At 45.0% G+C, this 24,964-nt stretch overlaps 1 protein-coding gene across 1 annotated transcript in view; it reads right to left on the bottom strand.

Annotated features, from left to right (window-relative positions):
- The window catches only part of INSC (INSC spindle orientation adaptor protein), a 118,785-nt gene that overhangs the window by 53,050 nt on the left and 40,771 nt on the right, over window positions 1-24,964 (bottom strand). Inside the window, exons 3-5 of the mRNA XM_038569125.1 lie at window positions 12,557-12,902; window positions 11,525-11,577; window positions 9,997-10,120 (exon numbers count right to left, since the gene is read on the bottom strand). Of these exons, the coding sequence (XP_038425053.1) occupies window positions 9,997-10,120; window positions 11,525-11,577; window positions 12,557-12,902 (523 nt within the window). The remainder of the gene's footprint in view (window positions 1-9,996; window positions 10,121-11,524; window positions 11,578-12,556; window positions 12,903-24,964) is intronic.

Raw genomic sequence — 24,964 nt, 5'->3', positions numbered from 1 at the left:
TACTCTCAGCACACAACCAGCTGTCCAGCTGTCCCCTCCAAGGCACTACTACACTACTCCAAGGCACTTAGACGAAGCTTTCTAAGACTCTCCAGACCATCTGCCAGCTGACTACCACCACGTAAACTCTGTTGAGGCCACGTGGAACAAAAGAATCACTCTGCCAGGCTCTTCCCACATTCTTGATCCTTTGGATGATACGATATAATAAAAATGGTTGTTACGCACTGAGTTCTGGAAAACAGGAGAGGGCTCCAGAGAATAGCAGGAGATATCTAAAGGATTGCTAGATAAATTTCTAGGTGAAAGGCTTTGAATATGAGGATACAGTATTGCTTGTGTCCTCAGAGAATGTAGTGGAGAAACACATGAATCAGGTGCCCCTGAGGAAAGGCACAGAAAGATTGGACACCCTGGAGACAGACAAAATCCCAACTAAATCCAGGCTCGGATTAGCTATTGTTGTGATGGGAAAATATCTCCTGGATTGGAATGTCCCATTTAGGGAGGCAAATGTGGATAAGATGTCTTAGAATTGGAGGTTTGGGGCAAACACAGACCTTAATTGATTTCATTTCTCTCAATAAGGCAAATTCCAACATCCAGAAGATTTTTTTTTTTTTGAAAAATGAAATAATGTGCCAGAAAGGAAGAAGTCAATGTGGTAAAACCACTGAAATCCAGCAATTAGTGCTCATTCTAGGAGTTAGTGCTCATTCTGGGAGTTAGATAAGGAAAGAGACCAACATGAGAAGCAGGGTAGAGTGACAGAAATTCAACAGAGTCTCCCTAAAAGGAGTCAGGGATTAAGAAAAGGAGAAAATCCTGGAGACATAGTTCATTAGTGGGGGGAAAAAAAAAAGAATGTAGCAGAAAGAAATGCTACTCAAGGTTAACATACTCAAAAGGTATGGAAAGACTGTGTTCTAAGAAGCATATAGCAGAAGGACTGGTCTTCACGAGGCCTATAAGGATCCAAACTTCACGAACATCACAAGGAAACCTTCCTTAGAAAGACAGGGATAAAAAAAAAAAAAAAAGGAAAAGAAAAAGAAAAAAAAAGAAAGACAAGAAAGACAGGGATCTTAGGCTTAAGCAGTTCCCTAGCAAGAGGCAAGGATAACAGCTTTCATGATATAGAACTAAAATGTCTATGTATTCTAAGGCAGTTTTTAATTTTCTTATTTAGACCTAAAGGAATTTTGAAAAATATATGACCCCTTGCACATTTTTGATTTGATGGTTAAAATTTTTCACCACCAGTTTCAAGAACAAAGTTGGAAAGGATGTAATTTCCAGCAGATTGTAGATACTCACATAAAATAAAAGGATTACATCACTCTTTTTAGATGTAGTCAGTGGAACTTAAATACCAAAACAACTTGATGCCCTCATCATCCTCTTAAAAATGTATGAATAATCCCTTTCTTTAACATTGTCAGCATTTTGCATCTTTTCATCCTTAAATTTATGTTCCCATCCAATCCCTCCTCAGAATTTTCTTTTAATGTAATACATTTAAGTTTCAAAGTGTTTTATGAAAAAAAAAAAAAAAAAAAAAAAAAAAAAAAAAAAAAAAAACAAAGTGTTTTATGGATCACCCTTGTCATATTTATCACTGACATTTGAAATTTCATTTTTTTCCTGTGCCTATCAGGCTCTAAGTATTTAAAAATACTCTCTTCTTGGGGCATCTGGGTGGCTTAGTTGGTTAAGCGTCCAACTCTTGGTTTGGCTCAGGTCATGATCTCAGAGTCATGGGATAGATAACAGCTTCAAGCCCCATAGGGCTCGGCGCTTAGGGTGGAGTCTGCTTGAGATTCTCTCTCCTTCTCCCTCTGCCCCTCCCCTTGCTCGCATTCTTTCCTTCTAAATAAATAAATAAAATCTTTTAAAAAATACTCTCTTCTTGGTTGAGTTACTAATTATTATCAGTACAATTGGCCAAAGCAACATAGATTACAAATTTTGACAAATAATCATAAATTACAAAAATTTAAATTTTATTACAAATATATGTCCTGATGAGATAAATGAGGCTTTGTATTCTTTTTTAGGCTTTCTCATTAATTCATATATACATGATTGAATATTGACTTAGTGCTCTATTTTGAGACGTAAACCCTGAAAAATCTTGTTCCCATAAATACATAGAGAGGAATGGGAAGAGTTTATATAGCCAAGTTGCTCAACCCTTTGAGTACATTCTGAGTTATGCAATCACATAGTGATCCATCATCAAACACTATTTTTGATGATCTGTGAGCTGATAACTCCTCTAAATTGGTAAAAGCAAAGAATTGGAAATCACTTGACTTGCAAAAGCATTTGTCACCCAATCATTAGAGTTGTTCATTCACTATCTCAATTTCTGGGAAGAATTCCAAATGTACTTTACCAAGACTTATCAAATAATTATTAATTATACCCATTTCTCTTTCACTTGGAGCACCTTGGGTTATCCAAATTATGTAGAAAGGATTGGGAAAATCAAAATATTATTACTTTCATTGCCAATACAATTTTTAATAAAAATATTTGTGTGTGTTTCAAACAAGTTTTATCAAAACCTTGACACTAGAGCTTTTGCTTATTTAAATTATGGAAATGCCCACCTTATATCCTAATTGGCAAAGACAGTTCTTTCAACCAAGCCAGTCAGCCAAGACAACTTTTTCTCAATATAGAACTAACTACATTTTTAATTATAAAATGTTTTGATATGTTTCAAGAAATGCTAAAAAAAAAAACACTGACAAATAATTATAGAAATCATTCTCCAAGGGAAAATGCTAAAAACTGGTAGTACTAAAACAATGTAGAGATAAAATAAAATCTGGTTTATTTGTATATGTTATAAAGCCAAGATAAATCAATTTACTAAACTTTTAATAATGCAAAGTAATATGTAGCTAACATTGCAAATTACTTATAAATCTAGGAATATAGTAAAGAACATTGTATTTTTTCAGTAAATAGGTGGGTATATGTATTGAAATTTGGTGTTCATTATAAGGAATAATTAAAATTTGAGAATAAAAAATTAGAAATCAGGGCGCCTGGGTGGCTCAGTGGGTTAAGGATCTGATTCTTGATTTTGGTTCAAGTCATGATCTCAGGGTCATGAGATGGAGCCCCATGTTGGGCTCTAGCCTTAGTAAGGAGTCTGCTTCTCTCTCTCCCTCTCTCTTTCCCTCTCTGCCCACCCCCTTATGTGTGCATGCTCTCTCTCTCTAATAAATAAATAAATCTTAAAAAAACATTAGAAATCATTTGATTATTTTTAGTAGCTCTAATGATCAAACTTCCCTACATATTTAAAGAAGGAAAAAGGTATTTACTGGTTAAATCTAATGAGTCCAGCTGCCAGCAATTAATTTTATCTTTTGCTAACAAGAAGTAGAAATTAGCATAAATATTTCATAAAATATGTTGACAAAATAAGCTTTAACTGCTTTCTTAAATAATGTGCACCAAATCTGAAAAAAAATCATGTAAAATTTGTATCTGTGGATTTCATCCAATATATCTTGAAAAATTTAGTCATTCTCTAAAATACTCCAGCATTTAAAAGAATCAGGATCATTAACCTTTAGAATCTCTGGCTCTTCAAAGATGTTTTCTAGCCAATGGATGACATATCCTAGGGTTGAGTGTGAGATATAGTTGCAAGGAATTGCTTGCATTTAAATATGTGCCCCCAAAAGCCACTTTGAGTGCTTGATGTATCCTATCAGTTCTCTCTTTGCTTTGTCTAAGGAGAATGTCCCTCAAGAGCCATGCATAGTCTGGGAGTAAATAGAGATGGAAGGGACATAATAAATTGAAAACTTTCAAAACCACCCTACCAACACACACACACACACACACACACACACACAACCATATATCTCCACAATGGGCAAAACACACAATTTCTAATACCTTTCTCAATGGAAATATGTAAGAAAAGCACAGAAATAATTCATGGAGGCCTATGGGTTATAGTTCAGGAATGAAGGCTTCTTTGATCTCCCCAATCCTACTGCCACTCCAAGGCTTTACACAGCAGGGCAATGCACTATAAGATTTGGGATGGATGGGAGCACATCCCTCTTTTGGAAAGTAATAGAAGGGATGTTTGAAACTGTGTATTATTGGGAGGATCATTTCTAGGAATGAAACAAAAATTGGAGATCTGGACATTGATTTCCTTAAAAGTATATATGCTTGCATTTCTCCTAGAAAATCTTTGGGAACCTGGAGAATGTGATGCCTTTGAAGTGGTTTGAAGAATTCTAGCCTAAGTTACTTCAAGCAGCCCAAATCAATGCAGCCTGGGATGGCAGAAAAACAGTGTTTGGAGGGGAGCTAGAAATTAAGAAATGTTAAAAATGCTGGGTGGGAAAGTATGCAAACCAAGCAAGTCATTGGGAAGAGATTACAAATATCTGACTTTGCGTGAAGAAGTAAACATATCAAATGCCCTTCTATAAAAAAAGGAGACATTTTTCTCCCATATATAGTAAACACTGTGCCACAGTTAATCTATGGTAGATGCTTCCCCCCAGTGAATGAATGTTCAGAAAGCCTTGTGGACCATGGACAACTGAAATAAACTGATGTAATGCCACAGGTGCCACCAAGATGGTGTCTGTTCCCTACCCTCTTTCACTCAACTGCAAAGAAGTATCTGTTAAGACCGTCAGCAACCCTAAGACGGAGTCCTAGCATGAAATGTTGCCTGGAACTCGTCCTTTAGGGACTGAGGATTGGCCTTGTTTTAACTTTCTGTGAGTGCAGGAGTAGTGCTGTGATACTGCTGTGTATCCACGGTACTACCTCTTTCAAGCATAGCTGAGAAAGACCAGTACAAATTGGGAAGCCTGAAAAAAAAAAAAAAACAACAACAACAAATTGGGAAGCCTGGGGGATGCCTGGGTGGCTCAGCGGTTAAGCGCCTGCCTTCAGCTCAGGGTGTGATCCTGGAGTCTTGGGATCGAGTCCCACATTGGGCTCCCTGCATGGAGCCTGCTTCTCCCTCTGCCCGTGTCTCTGCCTCTCTCTCTCTCTCTCTCTCTCTCTCTCTTTCTCAATCTCTCTCTTTGTGTCTCTCATGAATAAATAAATAAAAATCTTAAAAAAAAAAAAAAAAAACTGGTAAGCCTGCAGGGAGCCCCTCCCCTTGCTGGAGAGACAGACCAGACTATAGCTTCCCAAGGAAACATGACCACACACACTGGGATGAGACCTTTCTGGCTAAGATGAGCACAGAAAGAAAATGGAAGAGAATTAGATTAACCTAAGTATTTGGGACTTTGAATTATTCCTACAGGTAAAGGGATGCAGAGTTTTATTTTTAAGTTTTTTTTAACTATTTTCTCTCAGAGAACTTTATGATAAGACAGACAATTTCTAAATTTTAGAGATCTTTATGTACAGATTATCTTTATGTTACGACTTAGCTGCATTGCAGCCTCTGATTACCTATACTGAACAACATAACTGAGCAAGATCTGAGAGTGGGAAATAGGACAAAAAAGCAAATTTTGAGCTTTAGTTACAAAACCTCCTTAGAGCTAATTTAATGGATGTAATATCATGAGTCATTTTCAAGCCTTCAGGAACAGAGTCTAAATTTCCCACTGTGACTCCAGAAGGATCTACAAAGAAGTAGGGGTTGTTATTTGGAGGAATGGCTTCATGAAAGTGAGAAATAATCTCCCCGCTGGCAGCTGACCTCCTCCCCCAAGGGGCTCAGCCGCCCTCCTGCCTGACCACAGCCCAATGGATAAGGCCAATAAGACAAGTGGGAAAAATTAGAGAGGGAGACAAAGCATGAGAGACTCCTAACTCTGGGAAATGAACAAAGGGTTGCAGAGGAGAGGTGGGCAGGGGGATGGGGTAGCTGGGTGATGGGCACTGAGGAGGGCACTAGATGGGATGAGCACTGGGTGTTATACTATATGTTGGCAAATCGAACTTAAATAAAAACAAATGTAAAAAAAAAAAGGCAATAAAATAATAGGGCAAGAAGTGTCAACTACTAAGGGGCCGTATGTGGTTCCCCACTATTCCTCTCCCCTAGGTAGGGATTTCAGCAACACACCTCTGCTAGCTTTGCTCCCTACCTCCTTCTGTCCCCCTACTGAGACGGTAGGAATGAGTATGTTCAGCTTAGCACCTGTCTCTCTTCTCTTATGAAGTGTCGCTCTGCTCTGAGCTCTGTCACAAGCTAAGTGCTTGTCCCTCAGGGGATGCCTGAGGCTGACCAGCAGGGAGGGGAAATTTAGCTGTGAGATAAAGTTTTAACTAGCTCACTTAGCCACAGAGCCAAAGCTGCATTCCCTAATCAGTTTTATTAGAATAAAACTATTCTATTTTAAACTAAAATCAAAAATAATTGATGGAATGAAGGATAAATTAATATAACTTCTACCCACATGAAGCTGAGTCAAGGTACAGTTTAGAGTCAATTTATTTGATAGAGAGTCCCTTAGAAGTCATTTTTAAGTAAATCATTTTTTATAAGTTAAGTTTTCTCTTACCTCCCACATAGCTAATCCTCTATCCCCAGATAGATTAATCATCAGTGTTCATTAATTTCCTATTGGTGGCTCCTAACATTTAAACTTTAAAGTTTTCCATACCCACCAAGTAGTCAAATTATCTTAATAAACAATTCTTTAGGTGACTAGGGGGCTCTTTTAGCAAAGCACACTGTGAGCTTCTCTTAAGGTAGAGCAAGTCTTGAGTGAATAAAGCTGTTGACACTGTCAGAAGAGTGCCACCAGTTACTCTTGGCTTGTCTCATTTAATCCTAATGACAACCCACTGCAGAGGTGAAGGACATTAAGTAACTGGCCCAAGTCTGCAAATCCAGTAAGTAGCACCACCAAGATGTGAACCTGGATACTCCAAACTCCACACAATCCTCTACCCCACAACACCCACATTCATAGATTTCCATGCTACCAAGACTGGAAGAAACCTTGCAAGTCACTCATCCCCTGCTAATGCCCCCCAAGCCTGACGTGCTTGGCTCAGGGACAGAGAGTCCCTTCAGAAAGGCAGCCCCTTCCACTGCAGGGCAGCAGCCCTGTTGTTTCACCAACTCCTTGCTACAGAGAATGTCCTCTAGATCTGGCCCTGCTGGCCTGAGGCCCTTCTCCCTGCAGAACCCCCAAACACAGAACTTTGGGGGTAGCAGAGTGTCTGTCCATCCTTAGATGAAACACCCTCGGCTCCTCCACCTATGTCCCACATACCTTGATCTTCAGCCTTTCCCCCAACCTTGTAGGAGCCTCCTCTGAGCACAGCCATTGCCAGGGAGACATCCGGGGTCTGGAACTGGACGTAATACTCCAGAATAGAGCGAACCAGATCAGAGTAGTGCTAGGTTGTCATTGCCCTCATTGTGAGCATTGTTCTATTACATAGTATTTTTGTGGATGGTGGGGAATGGGGGGCGGGGGGGTGGCGAGCACTGTTCCTCTGCTCAAGAGCCTCCTGAGAAAAAAAAATTTTTTTACTAAATTGCATTTCCTGAAATGCCAGCATGCCACAGTAAGTGATCAGGTGCTTTAAGAATAATAATTTTAAAAAAAGATTCATTGTGACTATGCAAGTTTGGAATATACTGCTTAATATTCATTCATTAATAAGTCTTTATTGAGTGCCTACTGTATGAAAGGTACTATCTTAGTGGCCAGATATATATCCGTGAACAAAACGAACCCAAATCCTATCTATGGAAGCTATAGGCCTGACAAATACTATGAATGTGTGGAGACCTTTTAAGAAGACTCTTGATGCAGAAGAGCACATGATGGAAGAAATCCCAATGCAAGGCAATAGGCTTAAGTTCCTTTATGTGGAGATACCCCCAAATATGATCCTTATATAATTACTAACATACCAGGGATTGGTACCAGGGTCCTTGGGTCACCAGTTTAAGAAGCACATGCTTACAACACTGAACACAAATCACCTTGCCTTCAGCCAGTGTGTTTCCTATGTCACTGCCATCTGTATGGAAACGTCCTAACATAAAAACCAAACAAAACAACAAACAACCTAAACATCAGACAAAAAGTATTATGAGCATGGCAATCCTGACCCATAGGAGGGCATAGAGGGGGCCACCAAGATGCATAGAGGGGGCCACCAAGGTGCATGCTGGGAGGGAAGGGGGCTTATCCGAAGCTAAGGAATATGTGGGACAGACAAGGGGAGGGAGGCCAATGGGTGATCAAATTCTAAGAGAGGAGCAGCTGATCCAGCTCAGCTCCCAAACCAAGCATCAGTGACCCAGGTGGTCAGACCTGGGGAAGGGCAGGACTTAGCCAGGGAAACAGAAGGACCAGATCAGGAATCCCACTGCGAACAAGATCGGGATGAAGGAAAAACCCAGAATGGACCCAGCACTGCCCAGGAAACCAGCAGGCATGGTCTACAAGGTCCAGGCAGGCTCCTGGCAGCCCAGGGAGCTTTCTCCAGGATTCTGACACAGACCATTGAAAAGACACCTTTGCCTCCTGGTAGATTGACTACTTCCAAACCCAGCGGGCTTCTGTTTACAATCCAACATAACTCTTCGAGCTTAGCCCTTTTCATTGAACCTGCTACCTCCAGGCAAAAAGGCACAGAAGTAACATGAAAAGTATCAGTAGGTACCATAGCCCTGCTCAAAAATACCTCCAGGCTCCCTTCCTTCCCAGATCTTGCCTTCAATATCCTCACTCTTCGCCCCCTTGACTTTTTCACCCACTTTGGCCTCATGTTCCATAGGGTCCTTCTGGGATTTGAGAGCTCAGTTTGGGACACTGGCCCCAGCTTGAGCCACCACCCGCCCCTATATGTGCGGGTCAGCATTTGCACATCAATGCCAAGTACCAGCCCCAGCAGCCCAGGCTTTGGCCCTTCCTTCCACTCATCCTAGGCTCTTGGGACAGAGTGGCCTTTGCAGACTCTCCGGGGTTGCGGGGTGAGAATGCATCGGCCCAGCTGCACTGCCCAGCAGCAGGTGGGCCGGGTCAGAAGAGCCTGTACCCTGTGTAAAATGAGCCAGACACACAGGAAGGAGAAAAAGGAAGCTCCGGGCTGCGTAGAAAGGCTGAGTCTGGAGAGAAGCTGATAGGGAAAGGGACTTGCTATTTGTGGAAGGCTTTTATTTGGTGGTGGGAAAAGAATGGCAAATATGTAACACAATATTTCTGTAACTATAAATAACATGTAAATACCTTTCATAATGAAAACCTTATGGAATCCGCTTTTCTGGGAGGCTTTTAAAATAGGAAAAGGCAACAGAGGGAAATAACATATATTTAACCCATACTATGATGTTTGCTTAATCCTCTCACTTTTCTTCTGGGGAAGGCTTTCACTTTGTGGATGAAGAAAATGAGGCCTTTTGGAGGTTAAGGACATAATCAAGGTCTCACAGTGAACCAGAGTTTGAAAGTAGATCTATCTGGTTCCAAAGCCCTCGTTCTTTCTAGAATCAAGCACGACCCTGCCTAGAGGCAGGGGCTGGACTATATATGACCTTTCGAGATTCTTTTCTATTGCCGGGATTTCTGGAATTGGTTTGTTCCCCACAGGTACCTTACATCTTTCAGGACACTAGGGACCCACTGCATGTACCGTGGACAATAAGTACACGGAGATTTAAGGTGGTAGGAACGATACTGAAAGTGCAGTTGGGAAATGCCAACTTCTGCGTGGACTTGCTCTGTGCTCTGTGAACCTTAGGTAAGTCTCTTCCCTCTCTGGGTTCTAGTTTTCACATCTGGAAAATGGAGATTTGGGCTAACATGGGAAGCCTCGAGCTCTAACAATCCTGTTTGCTAGGTGCCGGAGTTCACCTTGGTAGTCTGAGGCTAACCCCCCCCACCCCCGGCCCCGAGAAAGGACTTTTTAGGGCTTCCCACGGCCTGGTGCACACCTTTCCTAACCCACACCCCCACCCCAGGGGTCTACATGAGCGCCCCTCTCCGCAGCCCTGCCCGCACTGACCTGCACTTCCCGGGTCAGGGCCAGCTCCAGCAGCTGGCCGAAGTGCTGGCCCAGTGTGCTCAAGGTCTCACTCACACAGGCCTTCATTGACTTCAGGACATGTTCATTCTCAACCTGGAGGCACCTGGGAGAAAGAAGCCGCAGAGTGGGGCCACTGGGAGGGGCAGGTATCCAGCCTAGAACCATCCCAGGGGCCAGATCTGGGCCTGCTGCAGGCCTGGGGGTGGTGCCAGTGGCCTAGGGAGAAGCCATCAGCTCCAGGGGAATCAGAGATGGAATATTCCATAACAGGTTCGTCCTTCTCTGGCCTGCTAGGGTTCAGAGAAGCACTGCCTGAAAAGGGAGCTAACAGTCCATGTCACCAAGAAGAAAGGCCATCAGAGAGTGGTCAAATTCATACCTCTGGGCTTCTCCCTGAGAGAATCTGCTCTCATTGCACCGGGGTCTAGGGATGGGGATAGGAGCTGCAGAGGAGGGTGCTGGTGTGCCAGGCAGGCCAGGGCTCACTTGCAAGGTGTATGGCAATATGTGTGACCCTTTAAGAAATGCTATTCAGGGGCATCTGGGTGGCTCAGTGGTTGAGCGTCTGCCTTTGGCTCAGGTTGTGATCCTGGGGTCCTGGGATCGAGTCCTGCATTGGGTTCCCCACAGGCAGCCTGCTTCTCCCTCTGCTTATGTCTCTGCCTCTCTCTGTGTTTCTCATGAATAAATAAAAATCAAGAAAGAAAGAGAAAGAAAGAAAGAAAGAAAGAAAGAAAGAAAGAAAGAAAGAAAGAAAGAAAGAAAGAAAGAAAGAGAGTGGGCTGTCTACAGAAAGGAGCTTTAAAAATGTTCTCCCCAGGTAGGAAGAACAGGGGGTGGATCAAGTTTGAATTTATCCCTATAGCCTGAAATGTTCCGCTGGAAGGCCAAAGACCCCAGCAGGAACCCTAGGGGATACCAAGTCCCATGTTTCTCTTGCAGGGCATGGGGGCTGGGAAGAGTAAAGGAGAGTGTTAACATACACCTGGGTGTGTATACATGTGAGGCTGAGTGTATGTGTCTGCGTGTAAACGTATATATATATGTTTATGTGTGTGAGATACAGAGAAGAAGGTGTGGGTGTATTTCTGTGAATATATGAGTGTGTGTTTATATATCTATATACAGGCAAGTGTGTGTCTGTGAAATCCTTGTCTATGTGTTGTGAGTATAGGGTGTGATGTCTGCTGTCATCTTGCCTTGACTTTGGGGGATTGGGTGGGGCCTTCCCAAAGCTCTGGGAAACCTTTTCCTTCTTACCAACCTTTACCAATCCTCTCTCTTCCTATGCCTGGGCCTCTCCTCCTTTACATTCTCCATAGGGCCTGAAAATGGGGCAGAAAATCCCAAGGGACCCTTTCAAGGTCGCTGATAAAAGTCAGCAAAAGTTGGCTCCTGGGCCACCACCAGGCCTCCCCACTCACGCTCTCCCTCTGGAAGAAGATGCCAGCCCCTTCCCCTGCCTGAGGACAGCCTGTCCAGTCTTAGCCAGCATCCAGATTTTTACCTCTCTGTGATGGCCGAGAGCTCTGAGCATTTCTCCATTAGCAGTTTCTCGAGCTGTAGAAAAAAATAGAAAAGTCTATTTGAGTCAACAAGCATAGGTTGAGGACCAACTACTGTACAGGGCCCTCCAGGGTATAAAGATGAATCAAATCACCTGATTTTGGAAGCAGGCACATAAACTGTAACACAGTGCTATATGGATGGCAAGACACCATCATCAGCTTCTTTGGGAGCTCAAAAAAGAAAACCAGGCACTGAGTTATGCTGGGGGACCTGGGACGCTTCAGAGAGGAAGGGACATTTGAGCGGGGCTGCTAGGGATGAATAGGAGTTTACTGCCTGTGAAGTGGAGCAAGGAAAAGGGTAAAGCACTGAGCTGGGGAGTGAATGCCCGAAGAAAGAAAACCAGATGACAAGGCGATTTTCAATGCTCCATTATAGGCTTAGAAAAGAAGCTTCAAGATCATGGACTTCAGAATCAGAAAGAGACTGAATATGACTTAACTTTGGGCAAGTTACTTAGGCTCTCTGAATTTCTGTTTCCTCATCCATACGGTGAGGATATCATACTAGCTAATATTTTTCAGCAACTGTTTTTCATGTTTAACATGTAATAACACATTAGTCCGCACAACATATGTATGAAAAATGTGCTATTATTATACTCATTAGGGTGATGGAACTGGGGCACAGAGAAGGTAAGTAATTTGCCAAGGTCGCACAGCAGAGCTGACACTTGAGCCCAGTCTGGCACAAAAGTGGGTACACGGCACCCCTGAACAGCCTCTCGCAGTGGCTATGCCTGCCTCACACGTAGTGCAGGTTAAATGAGGCGTGTGTGGGCAAGCACCTAGCTCGGTGCCCAGTACGTGCTAGGTTCTCAGTAAAGGTCCTTACTATCTTCCCTGCTTCTCAGAACAGGAGGGAGGCCCTGGAGCAGGAAAGTTTCAAACACTTTGGACACTTCGGACCCATTCTTCCAGAAGGCATCCCCTTCCAAGGGCCCGCCCCTGCCCATGCCAAGACAGCCGACCTGACCCATCTCCTGCGAGGAGCTCCTGCTGACCGCGCTGTACTCGCTGACCATGGAGCGGGCGTGGCAAGTCAGACGCACACTCATGCTGTGGACACGTGCCCAGCGGTCCTGGGCCAGCTTCTGTCCAATCCTGCGCAGCTCGGTGCTGATGACCCAGCCCCTCTTGAGAAGCAGCTGCAGGGGGTCTCCGGGGCCAGGGCCGCCGGCCAGGATGAGGTCACTCTGTGCATCTTCCTCCAGGCTGATGGGCTTTGCCTGCAGGACGCACATGCACTCACACTCGGTCATGAGCTTCAAGTCCTCCATCCAGCGCTGGACCGAGTCCACCTGCATCAGGTGCAGCCTGCAGCCAGGGAACAGTGCCACAGTGGCCATCAACACCCCGCGATCGCCCAAGGTTTCCATTTCAGGCCATCAGATGTTTACTAAACACCTCCTATATGTTCATCAGTGTTTCTTGTGTTCACTTACCATGGTAACCCTCTTATTTTCCACTATCTCCATCTTACAGATAACAAGACGGAGGCACGGAAGTTTTGGAAGCAGATGACCAGACAAGCAACAGGCAATGAATCTGGCACGTTAGCAGACTATATTCACCAGAAGAAGAAGGAAAGAGAAAAAGCCTAAATATCAAGGAGTGCTTCTGTTGTTATGAGCTATGGTACAGCTACACAATTCTTCGATAGTGAACTACAAAGAGCAGCCCCAGACTCACGCGATCAGAAAGGGGATAGAGAGGATGGAAACACATATGATCATCGTGTTCTAGAGCTAGAAAGCTAAGCAACCTGGCCTAAGAGCTTCTAAGAGGAAAGACGTGAACTAGTCTCTGGCTCACTGACTCATTCACTCCATAAACACTGCAGTGGACAGCTGTCACTTTTGTCCTTCTAGCGTCCTTCCTCCTTCCGTCAAAGGCAGAGGCAAGTTACATTGCTGCCTCTTGGTGTGGCGGCCTGGGCTTCAGCTGTTCCCTCCTCCCAAACACAGGGGCTGCGAGGCTGTGAAGGCACAGTGCCTGGGAACCAGCATGCGGCACCTGTGGTGCTGGGTGGGGAAGAGCTCTGGGGCCCTGGGGGGCCGGGGGGGGCGGGGGGACACACTCATGCCCCCTTCCTTCAGGCCTGGAACGGAAAGGGCCATGGAAAAGCCAAGGAGGGAGAAAAAGGGAATCAGTGCCCCAAACTTCCCCTGGCTTGGGCCCTTTCCAGAAGGCCTGATGAGATTCCAGACTCCCCTTTTTGTCACCCCCTCCGCCCCTGTCTTGCACAGAAGTGTGCTCCATTCTCGTTCTTTAAGATCTTTAAGAACTAGAAAGAAAGTGGGATTTCAGAAGCCGTGTTAATTAAAACCCTAGCTGATTTATTGCTCGGCTGGTAAGAGAAATGGAATGACAAAACTATTGATTTCTCTAGTATCTGCGTTATTAGGGCCTGTGAGCGTCTGTTTGTGGATATGAACTCATTTGGGTGTCTGTCTATATTATCTGTATGCCGGTGTCTGGATGTCTGGCTTGGAGCTTGTGTGTCTCTACCTGCGCAAATAGTCAGATGATTGTGTGTGTTTACAAGCCTTGCATCAGATAAACTCGATGACTAAGAACAGCTGGGGTGGGCCTTGAGCGTGGGCTGCATTTAATGACTCAATTCCAAAGTAAAGTGTGTAGAAAGGGGACAAAGAAAAAGTAACTTTGCAGCAGAGAAACCTGACATAACCTCATCCTACTCAAGAGATCTAAATGAACCTCACTGCTCATCAGCCGTGTTGACCGCGTGGTACCTCTGATGAGATGTGATGAAAAGGCCGTTCTTCCCCCAAATACATGGCCTCAGTCTCATCATGGGAAAGGCATCAGGGGCCGGCTCAGGAACACTCTACAGAATACCTAATCAGTACTCCTCAAAACTGTCAGCGTCATCACCAACAAGGTAACACTAAGAACTTGTCATAGGCCAAAGGAGACAGAGGAGACGTGATGACTAATTATAACAGGATCTCCTGGATGGAATCCTGAAACAGAAAAGAACCTTGGGGGGGCACCTGGGTGGCTCAGTGGTTGAGAGTCTGCCTTTGGCTCAGAGCGTGATCCCGGGGTCCTGGGATCCAGTCCCACGTCGGGCTCCCCGCAGGGAGCCTGCTTCTCCCTCTGCCTATGTCTCAGCTTCTCTGTCTACCTCCCATGAAAAAATAAATAAAATCTTTGAAAAAGGAAAGAATCTTCGTAGAAAACTAGTGAAAGCTACATAAAGTCTGGAGTGGAGACACAGCCCACCGTGTCAGGGCCTTGAGCGTAAGAAAAGCTTCCACAGGCCCAGGCCAACAAGGCTTATACATTCGCACATGGGGGCCAACAGAGCTGGCTCTGCTACTCACGGCCTGTGTGGCCAAAGGGAAGCTGTGGCTGCTTTATTTTTTTTCCTTTTTCTGAAATTTTTATTGAAATATCATAGGTACATAAAGGTGAACAAATTATAATATCAAGGGACAGTTTGGTGGATTTTCAGCATCCAGGGAGTCTCCCTTGTGCCCCCTTCTGGTCACTCCCCAACCAGGATAACCAGCCTCCTGACTTAACAACACACCTTAGTCTTTTCAGTAACTTAACCTCTCTGAGCCTCAATTTCTTTATCTGTCACAAAAAGATAATAATTGAAACTTCCATGCCAGGTAGATGAAAGAACTACATCAAATGGTTGAATGTGAAGGACTTAGGACAGTATGTGGCATAAAGAAATGGTCAAAGAGGCTAGTTCTCCTTGCTGCCCTTCCCCCATGTAACGCTTCAGCACCTCCAGAAATTACTAACCTACTGGCTAGAAGTTTCTGAGCACATTCCACATGTTGAGCACTGTGCCAAGTGCTTTACATGAATTGTTTAATTTATTCTTCAAGACAAGCATCTGAGTTAGTAGTATTGTTATCCCCATTTTACAGATGAGGAAGCTGGGACGAGAGAGGTAAAGTCACCCGGATAAAAAGTAGTAGCACTGGCACTGAAATCTTGGTCTCTCTCACTCCAGAGTCTACTCTTAACCTCTTTGCTTTACTGCTTCCCACTCTGAGAATCCTTCAAAAAGAAAAAAAGACCTCGAGGAGCAGAGAGCAAGATGAGACAACCTTAACACAGGGAGATGGGAAGAACAATTTTTCCCAAGCAAAGACTATTGGGGCTGCATCTGTGCAACAGGAAGAGAAAGGAAGCTGTGAGCCACTGGCTCTGCCTAAAGCTCTGGGGTACAGGGAGGCCAGGATCCTGGGCCCCAGAGATGCAATCGCTGCTTTCAGGCTAAACCCACTCCCGGCTGCCCAGTTGCAGGAGCTGCCTTTCAGGGTGATGGCCGCAGAGACGCAGACAGACAGGGGCGCCTTTGGGGGAAAGCAGAATCTGGTTTTCTTTAAGAATGAGCTTAAAATAACTTCTGTTTCTAGAGATGGTTTAGACAAATACCTCCTCTTTCTCCCCCAAGGAGCAAACAAATGTAAAAAGAATAAACTGAGCAGATTAGTAAACCCATAAATCCCTGCCTCCTCTTAACCTCACTCCATGACCAGGCCTCAGGGCCCATCCAGCAGCAGGCCCAACCACGGCCAACTCTGATAGGGCTGGGAGGACATCAAGAGGTTCTGACCCACCAGCAGGTGGAGGGGAAAATGGGTTGGCTGCTCAAAACCTGTATATACGTCCCACCCAGCCTGATTTTAACCAATATGCTTTGCACCCAAGCTGCTCAAATTACAGCTAAACCGTTGAGGTTATAAGATAGTTGTGTGTGGTATAAAAAAAATAGAGGATTGGATGAAAAACTGTTCTGAAGGCAGAGGAAAAGGGAAAGTAGACAAAACCCACCAGTAATAATAATTAATATTTATTGGACCCCTATAGTACCCCAAGGGTTGTACAATTATCATGCATTATTTTATTCTCACAATATCCTGATTAAGTGCACACTTTCCTTGTCTCCATTTTACGGATGGAAATACAGAGATGCAGAAGATTTATAGGACTTAGCCAGAACTCTCTGCAGGCAACCTACTCCAAAGATTGCCCGAAGATTGTCTATACTGACCACATTATATAGTTTCTCCACCTGTCTCTCTCTTCCACCAACTTTGAGATATAGCTCAAAGGCAGGTATTGACCTACCTCAGCATTGCCAGCACTCAGCCCGACACATATTAAGGATCAATAAATATTTAACTGATCTAGTAAACCAGAAATTGCCTGGTAAACATGGATTATAAGCCTTCCCACAAAAGCTGGAAATATTTTCTGGACTTGTAGGGGTGTTACAAGAGGAGCACTTAGGAACCCCTTGAACTCACCCAGTCCTCTGTTCTGAACTACATTTCAGGAGATGTGGCTTCTATCGTTGGCCAGTGTGTCAGATGTAGTGTAGATGGGTTCCCTGCAATGTGGTACAAGTGTAAGAGTTGGGTAAGTAAGTACCTTCTACAAAAGACATCATCATAAAGACTTCTATGTTAAATAGAAGGTGTCAGGAGAACCAGAAAAATCTTTTGTTCAAGTCATTTTATAAACATTTCTATGTTCCACAAAGCAGTGCTCTGGTTCCATAAAGCTGGGGCCCTTAGCAACTACTATCCCAATTCCCAGAACTTTCAGGCAAATGGTAAGGCGGGGATATAGATACTCAAGCCCTGGGGGACGTGGCTAAAGGGAGACCTTAGTTCCTATGGGAAAAGCTCATCCCCATAGGAAACCAGTAGCAAACACAAAAGATCCTCACCCAGTTCGATAAGGCTTAAAACATTAAGCAGTGCCTCTCAGACAACCCCTGCTTGACCCGATTCATTGAAGCGCTACTGATGTTGAGCATGTGCCAGGCTTTGTGCTGGTGATCCCTCCCCTCGGACACTCGCACCATCTAAGAGGAGAAACAGACACCAATAAATAGAACCCAACCTCATTCTCATCCCAACACCATGTGCCACACATCTCAAGCATTTCCAGGAGTCCCCAGAGTTCACCTTATACACAGTTGACCCTTGAACAACCCAGGTGTGGACTACACGGGTCCACTTATCTGTGGATTTTTTACAGTGCAGTACTATCCGCGTATTTGATCTTCCTTAGGATTTTCTTAGTAACATTTTTTCTCTATTTACTTTATTATAAGAACACAGTGTATGATATATAAAACATACAAATTATGTGTCAGTCAACTTTATGATATCAGTAAAACTTCCAGTCAATAGTAAGCTATTAGTTAAGTTTCAGAAGAGTTAAAGCTTACATGTGAATTTTCAACTGGGTGGGGAGTGGGTGCCCCTAACCCCTGTGTTGTTCAAAGGTCAACTGTAGATTCTCCCCACAATCTGTCATCTTTTCTCCCTTTAGCACCCTTACCCCGGGTAGCACCCTAGCTGTCAGGTCCTGCCAGGCCCACCTGCCTGGCCTGGCTACCTTTCCTTCCAGGGGTGGTCATGCTGTCTGGCTCCCCTAAATATCTCAAGCTGGTCACAGTCACCACTTCTTCTCTTACTGTTCTGTCTTCTAGGTACCATCTTGCTACCATCAGAGTCAGGCCTGCCACTGGGTCTTCTAGGCATCACATGGCTTCCGTGCGGTATCACTATTCCCATCAGACCATTAACTCTGGAGCTGGATTGCCTGTATTAAATCTCAGATCTGCCACTTGCTACCTGCTTAACTTTGGGCAAGTTACTTTATCTCTCTGTGCGTCAGTTGCCTCATTGGTAGAAAGGAAATGATAATAGTACCCAGCCCCTAGGCTTTTTGTGATTATTAAGTGAAGTGAATATATACATACACATACACATGCATTTATGCAAATGTGTGTATATATTTGCTTAGAATAATGCCCGACAGGAAGTATTATACATGTTAGTTGTTATTAGAGAAGTTTCAACTAAAGCAGTTGTCTCAACAGAATTTAATTACTTCAAAGTAGAGAAAGAAGGAAAATTCTGGGAAGATGGCAGTGGTGACAGCAGTTTTTAAATCTCTCTAAATTCCCACATGAAAATTTGACAGAATGACAAAGTAACAGAACTCAAACCCTATGGATAAAATTTACAACAAAACTAGATGGTAAAATATCCCCATAAACCTCAAAATACAAGCAGGTGGGGATCAAACACTCACAGCTACGAGACCTGCATAGCATCATCTGTACAAGAGAAAGGAGGAAGCAGGGAGGTGGTGTCTGATGAATATGAGAGAGAGGAGAACCCCCAGTGGTCACTGGGTATTTGTTAAGAAGCACAGAATGACAATCTGAGAATAGTAGCTGAAACCTCTGTTGGGGATTTGCCTCTCTAATATCAGGTGGTTGCCTGATACCTGATAGTTACCTACCAAGAACTCTCAAAACTGGCCCAACAGGAATCTCTTCTATAATAAAGTGTCACATGGAGAAGAAACTTCTGAGAGCAAAACCAGAATTGAGCAGGACAGGGATCTCAGAGACAAGGGTGAGAGGTCTGTAAGGGTTGGAAGCAGAGTTAGGAAATCTCAGAAAGCAGATCACCCTCCTCTGAACCTTACACAAAAACAAAAGAAGATGGAGCTATATGAATTTAGAACAGCTTTCCTGAACCCCACTCCCCTCTAAAAGTTCATGAAAACTAATTTCACATAAAACTAAGCAACACAGGGGCAGACCTGGTGGCTCAGTGGTTTAGCACCGCCTTCAGCCCAGGGTGTGGAGACCCACCCACCCTCCAGGATCCTGGAGACCTGGGATGGAGTCCCACATCGGGCTCCCTGCATGGAGCCTGCTTCTGCCTCTGCCTGTGTCTCTGCCTCTCTCTCTCTCTCTCTCTCTCTGTGTCTCTTGTGAGTAAATAAATAAAATCTTTAAAAAAAAAACTAAGCAACACAAAAATTATTGAAGTCTCATCCCGTGCATATTTTAAAAAGAGAATAAATAACAAAATAATATCCCTACGATGTGAAAAGATCAGAAAAATGTACTCACAAAAAAGAAGGAAACTATAATGTACTATTTAAAAATGAACTTAAAATTTTTAAAAATGACATAAGATGTGAAAGAGAAGCATAAAATCTCAGAAAAGAAATAAGCAAGAAAAGAATTAGAAATGAAAAGGAAATTTCATTTTAGAAACAAGATTAAAGAAGAAAACATGGGATAATGCTTTAAGAAAATCAATTGCAAAAAAGAAAAATGTTTTAAAAAATGAAGAAAGAGATAAAACAGGTTTGCAAGAAAGTGACAAATATTAAATATAGGCAAAGAAGATCAAGCATACATACAGTAAGAGTTCCTGAGGACACCTGGGTGGCTTAGTCATGTGACTAAGTTGGGCATGTGACTCTTGATTTCAGCTCAGGTCTTGATCTCAGGGTCATGAGTTCAAGCCCCTATTTTTGAGAAAGGAACTCAAAACACAGCAACAAAAAGCATGTGAAAAGCTTATAGCTGTGAAAAGCTGGGAAAATGTTCCCAGAAAACAAAAATACTGTTTAAACTACATATTGAAAAGAGCATGCTGTGTACATGAAAACAAACACAGAAGACATATTCTAGTAAGATTATTGAACTTTTAAAAATAACTAAAGGATTTTTGTGCATCTAGGAAAAAATGTGTGTTACTTGTAAGGGACAGAAAATTGTGCTATCATCAGATATTTTGTGTGTGTGAGAGCAATGCTTTATATTAGAAAAAAGTAGAGTGACATACTTAAAATATTTAGAGAAATAAAGTGTGAGCCAAAGACTTTATATTCAGCCAAATGACTTTCAAGTATGAGGTGAGAAGGAAGCGACACCAGTGCCGTGATGTTGGAGGACAATCACTCTAGATGGTCCTTGATTCTGGATCAAGGGGTATGGGTACTGAGCAATCCAGGTAGTGCAAAGGCCCTCCTTAGGAGTATGCCTGGCTTGTTTGAGAAAGGGTAGGGCCATACATGTGTCTGGGGCAAGGGAAAGATTAGTAGGATTATTAGTAGGATGTGAGCTCAGAAGAGAGACCCAGGCTAGATCACACAGGGCCTTGGAAGCCACTCTGAGCGCACCAGGCTTTCCCTGGAGGGAGATTCCTCTGGAGCATGAGCATCGAAGGAATCTTGTCACCAGATGTCAGCGGGTCCACCTAGCCCCCACGCCTCTCTACAACCCAAACCGGAAGGTTCTCTCACTTGAGCCTTGTAAAAACAACGCATAATCCATTTAGAGTGACTTAACCTCACCATGCAGTGAATTGTAAACTGTTTACCAAACAGTTAATTTAAGAACAATTATTTATGCAATAAGCTATAAATAATTTACAGTGTGGTTAGGGTATCAGCTTCCAACCCCTCCTCACAAAGGAGCCGGTGAGGCCTCAGCCACTTGGAGCTGCTGGAGGAAATGTTGCTTCTCTGATCTTGTTCAAATCTGCCAATGTTTTCATTGCCCTGCTTCTGATCCACCCTGAATCCCATGCTGAGCCGCATCGGACAGGCCTTGCTGTGCACTGGGGCCTGGCAACGCTTGATCCCTAAGGGCTCCACGTTCACACAGTCGGTGCAGAGCCTTCCTGGCATATGGTGCTGGGCAGCTCAAAGAAGTCCTGTTCTTAACCTGCATCGGCCCCTCGTGGGCAACGCCGGACCAGGGTGGAGGCTTCCTCTCCCACAGTGGACTCTGCAAAATGCCTCTCGCATCCACCTATTACGCCGGGGTTGGTCTCTTCCCGTGTGACCTCTGTGTCCTCTGCCGTCTCTGGTGCGGACCCTCTGCTCCAAGCTGTAGCCCTGGGAAGACTTTTCTGCTTGTTTTCTGGAAACCCTCACTTTCATTATTCACCCTACCCACTTTGATAGATGTGTTCCCTAGCATTTTCTGAAATGAAACAGTCCAGTATCACACGGTAAGAGAGAGTTAATCCTACACTTTAGATATTTCCAGGAGTATGGGGTAGGGGAAATGGAGCTCCCCCAATATACCCCGAAGCTAATAACTAGGAATAATTTGTGAAGGGGGCACGGATAGGGCCACTCTAGTCACTTTGCCCCATTTGTTTCTCCAGGTTGTGGCCTTCCATCAACCAAAGGTGGGTTTAAAGGCAGAGAAGAGATCTGACCACTTGAAAAAAAAATCAATTTTTAAAAAATCTTGCATGATTCCAAGCACTCTATAAAGAAAAGTTGGAGTATCCTGCACGAGGCAAGCACATACCAAGTGCTTGCACATACGATCTCTGTCTTGGGTTCACAGAAACCCTATTTAGTAGCCCCATTTTACAGAGGAGGAAAAACCAAGGCTCAGGTTGGTCAAAGGCAGAGCCTGGACAGAGTCCCTCCAGGTCTACTAACTCCAAAGCCCGGGTCCTCACCACCTCCCAGTCCGTCCAGGACCCCAGTGGAGGGTGTTGTTTTTTTCTGTTTCAGAAAGCCAAGGAACAGGAGTTTGGCTCCAGGTAACAGTTTCCAATCCAATAAGCCAATATGTTCATTTGACAGCTGCCCACTCTCTGATGACTCAGAGCCCATCTTGTTAACTCTGTCAAACTCAGGCATTTTAGACGTGCCCCAGGGAGAAGGGGTGCTAATTAACATTCCCTGGCCTTTCATTAACTAAGGGAATGACTCATTTTTAACCTCTTAAAAGGCTCCATGTGTGTCTAGGCGTTGCCAGTACGTAGGAGAGCCGAGATGATGGCCCTGACAGCAAAAACACCTGATGACACACCATCCCCCGGGGCCCCTTCCCACCTCCGCCTCCTAATAGCTGTGTGCCTCGCGCACGACGCTTGCCTCCGCACAGTCACGATTTCCCTGACCTGCCTTCCCCCTCATTCCCAACCTCTGTCCCAGCCACGTGGAGTTCTTTCAGGCCCTCTGCTGTGACTTCCAGCCCCCTGGCCACACGCTGGCCCCTCTCTCCCCATCTCCTCTTCACCTGGCTCATGCCTATACAGCCTTGAAACCTTGCCTAAATGTCTCTGCTGAAGCAGGTTGCTTGGACTCCGAGGGCAGCTTATGTCCCAGGTGTCCCATGTGTCCATAGCACCCTGTCTTCCCCCCATCGTGATTACTATCTGGATTACTATCTGCTTCGTCCACCAGACTCTAAGGGCAGGGCTCGTGTGTGTCACCCCCTGGCCCTGGCCCTGGCACGTTGAGGATGCTCTGTGCATACTTATGGAACTGAACTAGGTGTCGAAGGGGAATAACAATAATCAGTACCATGGTGCGGCCCCACTGGCTCGTTGTGAGGGGCAGGATAAAACCCGGAGTCATTCCTGCCCACCTTTACGGAGGCTGGGCTTCATGCCAACTCTCACGTGGATGGCTTCATGGGCAGGCATCATCTTCTTTGCTTCCCATAAGGACCCTAACGAGGAGGGCATCCTTATCATCTTTTTTTTACAGTTCAAGAAACTGCAGCTTGGAGAGGGAAAGTGAACTATCCGATGTCACCCGGCCAGTGAAGGGCAGAGTCTGCCCTGAATCTGGCCCATCACACCCCAGGCCTCATGTGCTCAAGAGCTCCTCTAGGCTTTAGGAAAGGCCATGCCCTGTCCAAATGGCATGTTAAGTAAGCACCGTCAGGTAAAAATTACAGATGCATTTGCACACACACAGGTTCAGCATTAGCCTGCCCTCGACCTTCGTGGCTCTCCCCCAGGACCTGATATGTAGACAGAAAAGGGTTTAGCTTCGTCTTTCCCATTCTGTTCTCCTTCCTTTGAGTAGTCTTTTCAGGTGGCAAAGTGAAATGTTTCAAAGAACTCACAGACTGAATGTGTCAGTTGCCATCCTGGTACCTTCACATAGTTCTGGAAAATGCAGTTGACAGCAGACAAATCGCCACTAGAGGGTTTTCCAAAGCAGGTTTACACTATGGGCAAGACTCCCTAGACTCGAGAGCTTCCAGCCCCCGCCACTAGGACCCCCTTTCCTCCACCACCCCCTCGCTCCACCCACAAGCCTCAGGCTTAGACTAAGGTTCTCTCTCCCCAGTTATGAACAGACCCTGAGGACCAGAGATCCCTCACCTTGGGGCTGCAGGTACAGAGCTGCCTCCCAAAGGGACCCCTAGAGGCAGAGAAAAGTTGCCTGTTCCACCAAGTCCCACACCAGGGTGTGCTGGAGCCAGGCCTGGAGCCCTGAGGTCCCGGGGTTTTCGTGTCTAGGAGCTGAGGACAAAACTCACCAGGAGAAAACTTCAGCATTCACAGAGCTCAGCTAAGACCCCGAACAGGCAAGAGAGCACCAGGAACCCAGTCCAGGGGGAATTACAACAGCAGCTGACGTGCAACGAGCCAGGCAGTGTTGTAAGCCCTCTCTGCGTATTATCTCTCTGTGTATTATCCACCCCCACCCCCAAATCTGAAAGAGAAAACTAGTATTGCCCCTATTTATAGACGAGGGGACTTCAGTCAGAAGAGGTCCCATGCTGAGTAAGTGGTAGAGGCATTACTCAGACCCAGTCTGAGTCTCTGCTCTTATCAACTAAACCCCACACTGCCATCACGAAGCCATCCAGAAGCTGTAAGCAGGATCACCGAGGACCACAGGAGACAGAGGACTTGACTTGGCCTGGGAATATGTACACAAAGGAAATGACATTTGCCCTCGGTTCTTAGAGAAGAAGAGTTGGCCCAGATGACAAGGGCAAAAAGACCTCCACACAAACGTGCAAAGGCCTAGTGGCATAAAAACAGAAATAAGCCAAGGAGTTTCACTGGACTCAGGCATCAGGGGCCTCTGGTGGAGTGGCCGGAAAGGGTCTAAGGGGAGAGACAGAGGCCAGGTGATCAAAGTCCCTAACTTGATTACACAGTTAGATTTAATCTTTTGTTTAAAGATTTTATTTACTTATTCATGAGAGACACACAGAGAGAGAGGCAGAGACACAGGCAGAGGGAGACGCGGGCTCCCTGCGGGGAGCCTGATGTGGGACTCGACCCCCGGGACCCCGAGATCACGACCTGAGCCAAAGGCAGATGCTCAACCAGTGAGTCACCGAGGTGCCCCCAATTTGAATTTAATCTTAAAGGCAATCGGGGGCTACTGAAAACATTTTAGAGCAGGGCAGTGACATCATTGTGCAGAGAGTTAGTTAGAAACTGGAGCAGAGCAAGGTTAACTACCAGGTAGAGGTTGACCCACCGGGAGATGGTGGGTATAAAGCAGAGAGGGCATGGAAGCCTTAACTTGGCAGTGACACCAGAGAGGGAGTGGCTGGTCTGGGAGGGAGATGACAGGGTGCAAGGGGGAAGGAGGGGAAGGAGCAAGGCCCGCTCCTGGGCGTCTGGTCTGGGTGACCGGCGCTGCCCCGGCTGAGACAGCAAACCCACCCAGGCGAGAGCTGGTTCTCATTTTGCTGGGTTCTAGGGTGAGGTAGGATGACAAGTGGGGTATGCAAGGCCACAGTGGATGTGGGGGCCAGGACCTACAGAGAGGTC

The sequence above is a fragment of the Canis lupus genome, chromosome 21 (genome assembly GCF_011100685.1).
Source record: "Canis lupus familiaris isolate Mischka breed German Shepherd chromosome 21, alternate assembly UU_Cfam_GSD_1.0, whole genome shotgun sequence".
Taxonomy (NCBI): Eukaryota; Metazoa; Chordata; class Mammalia; order Carnivora; family Canidae; genus Canis; species Canis lupus.
Note: the sequence above shows the minus strand (reverse complement) of the source record. Positions and strands in the feature narration are given on the sequence as shown.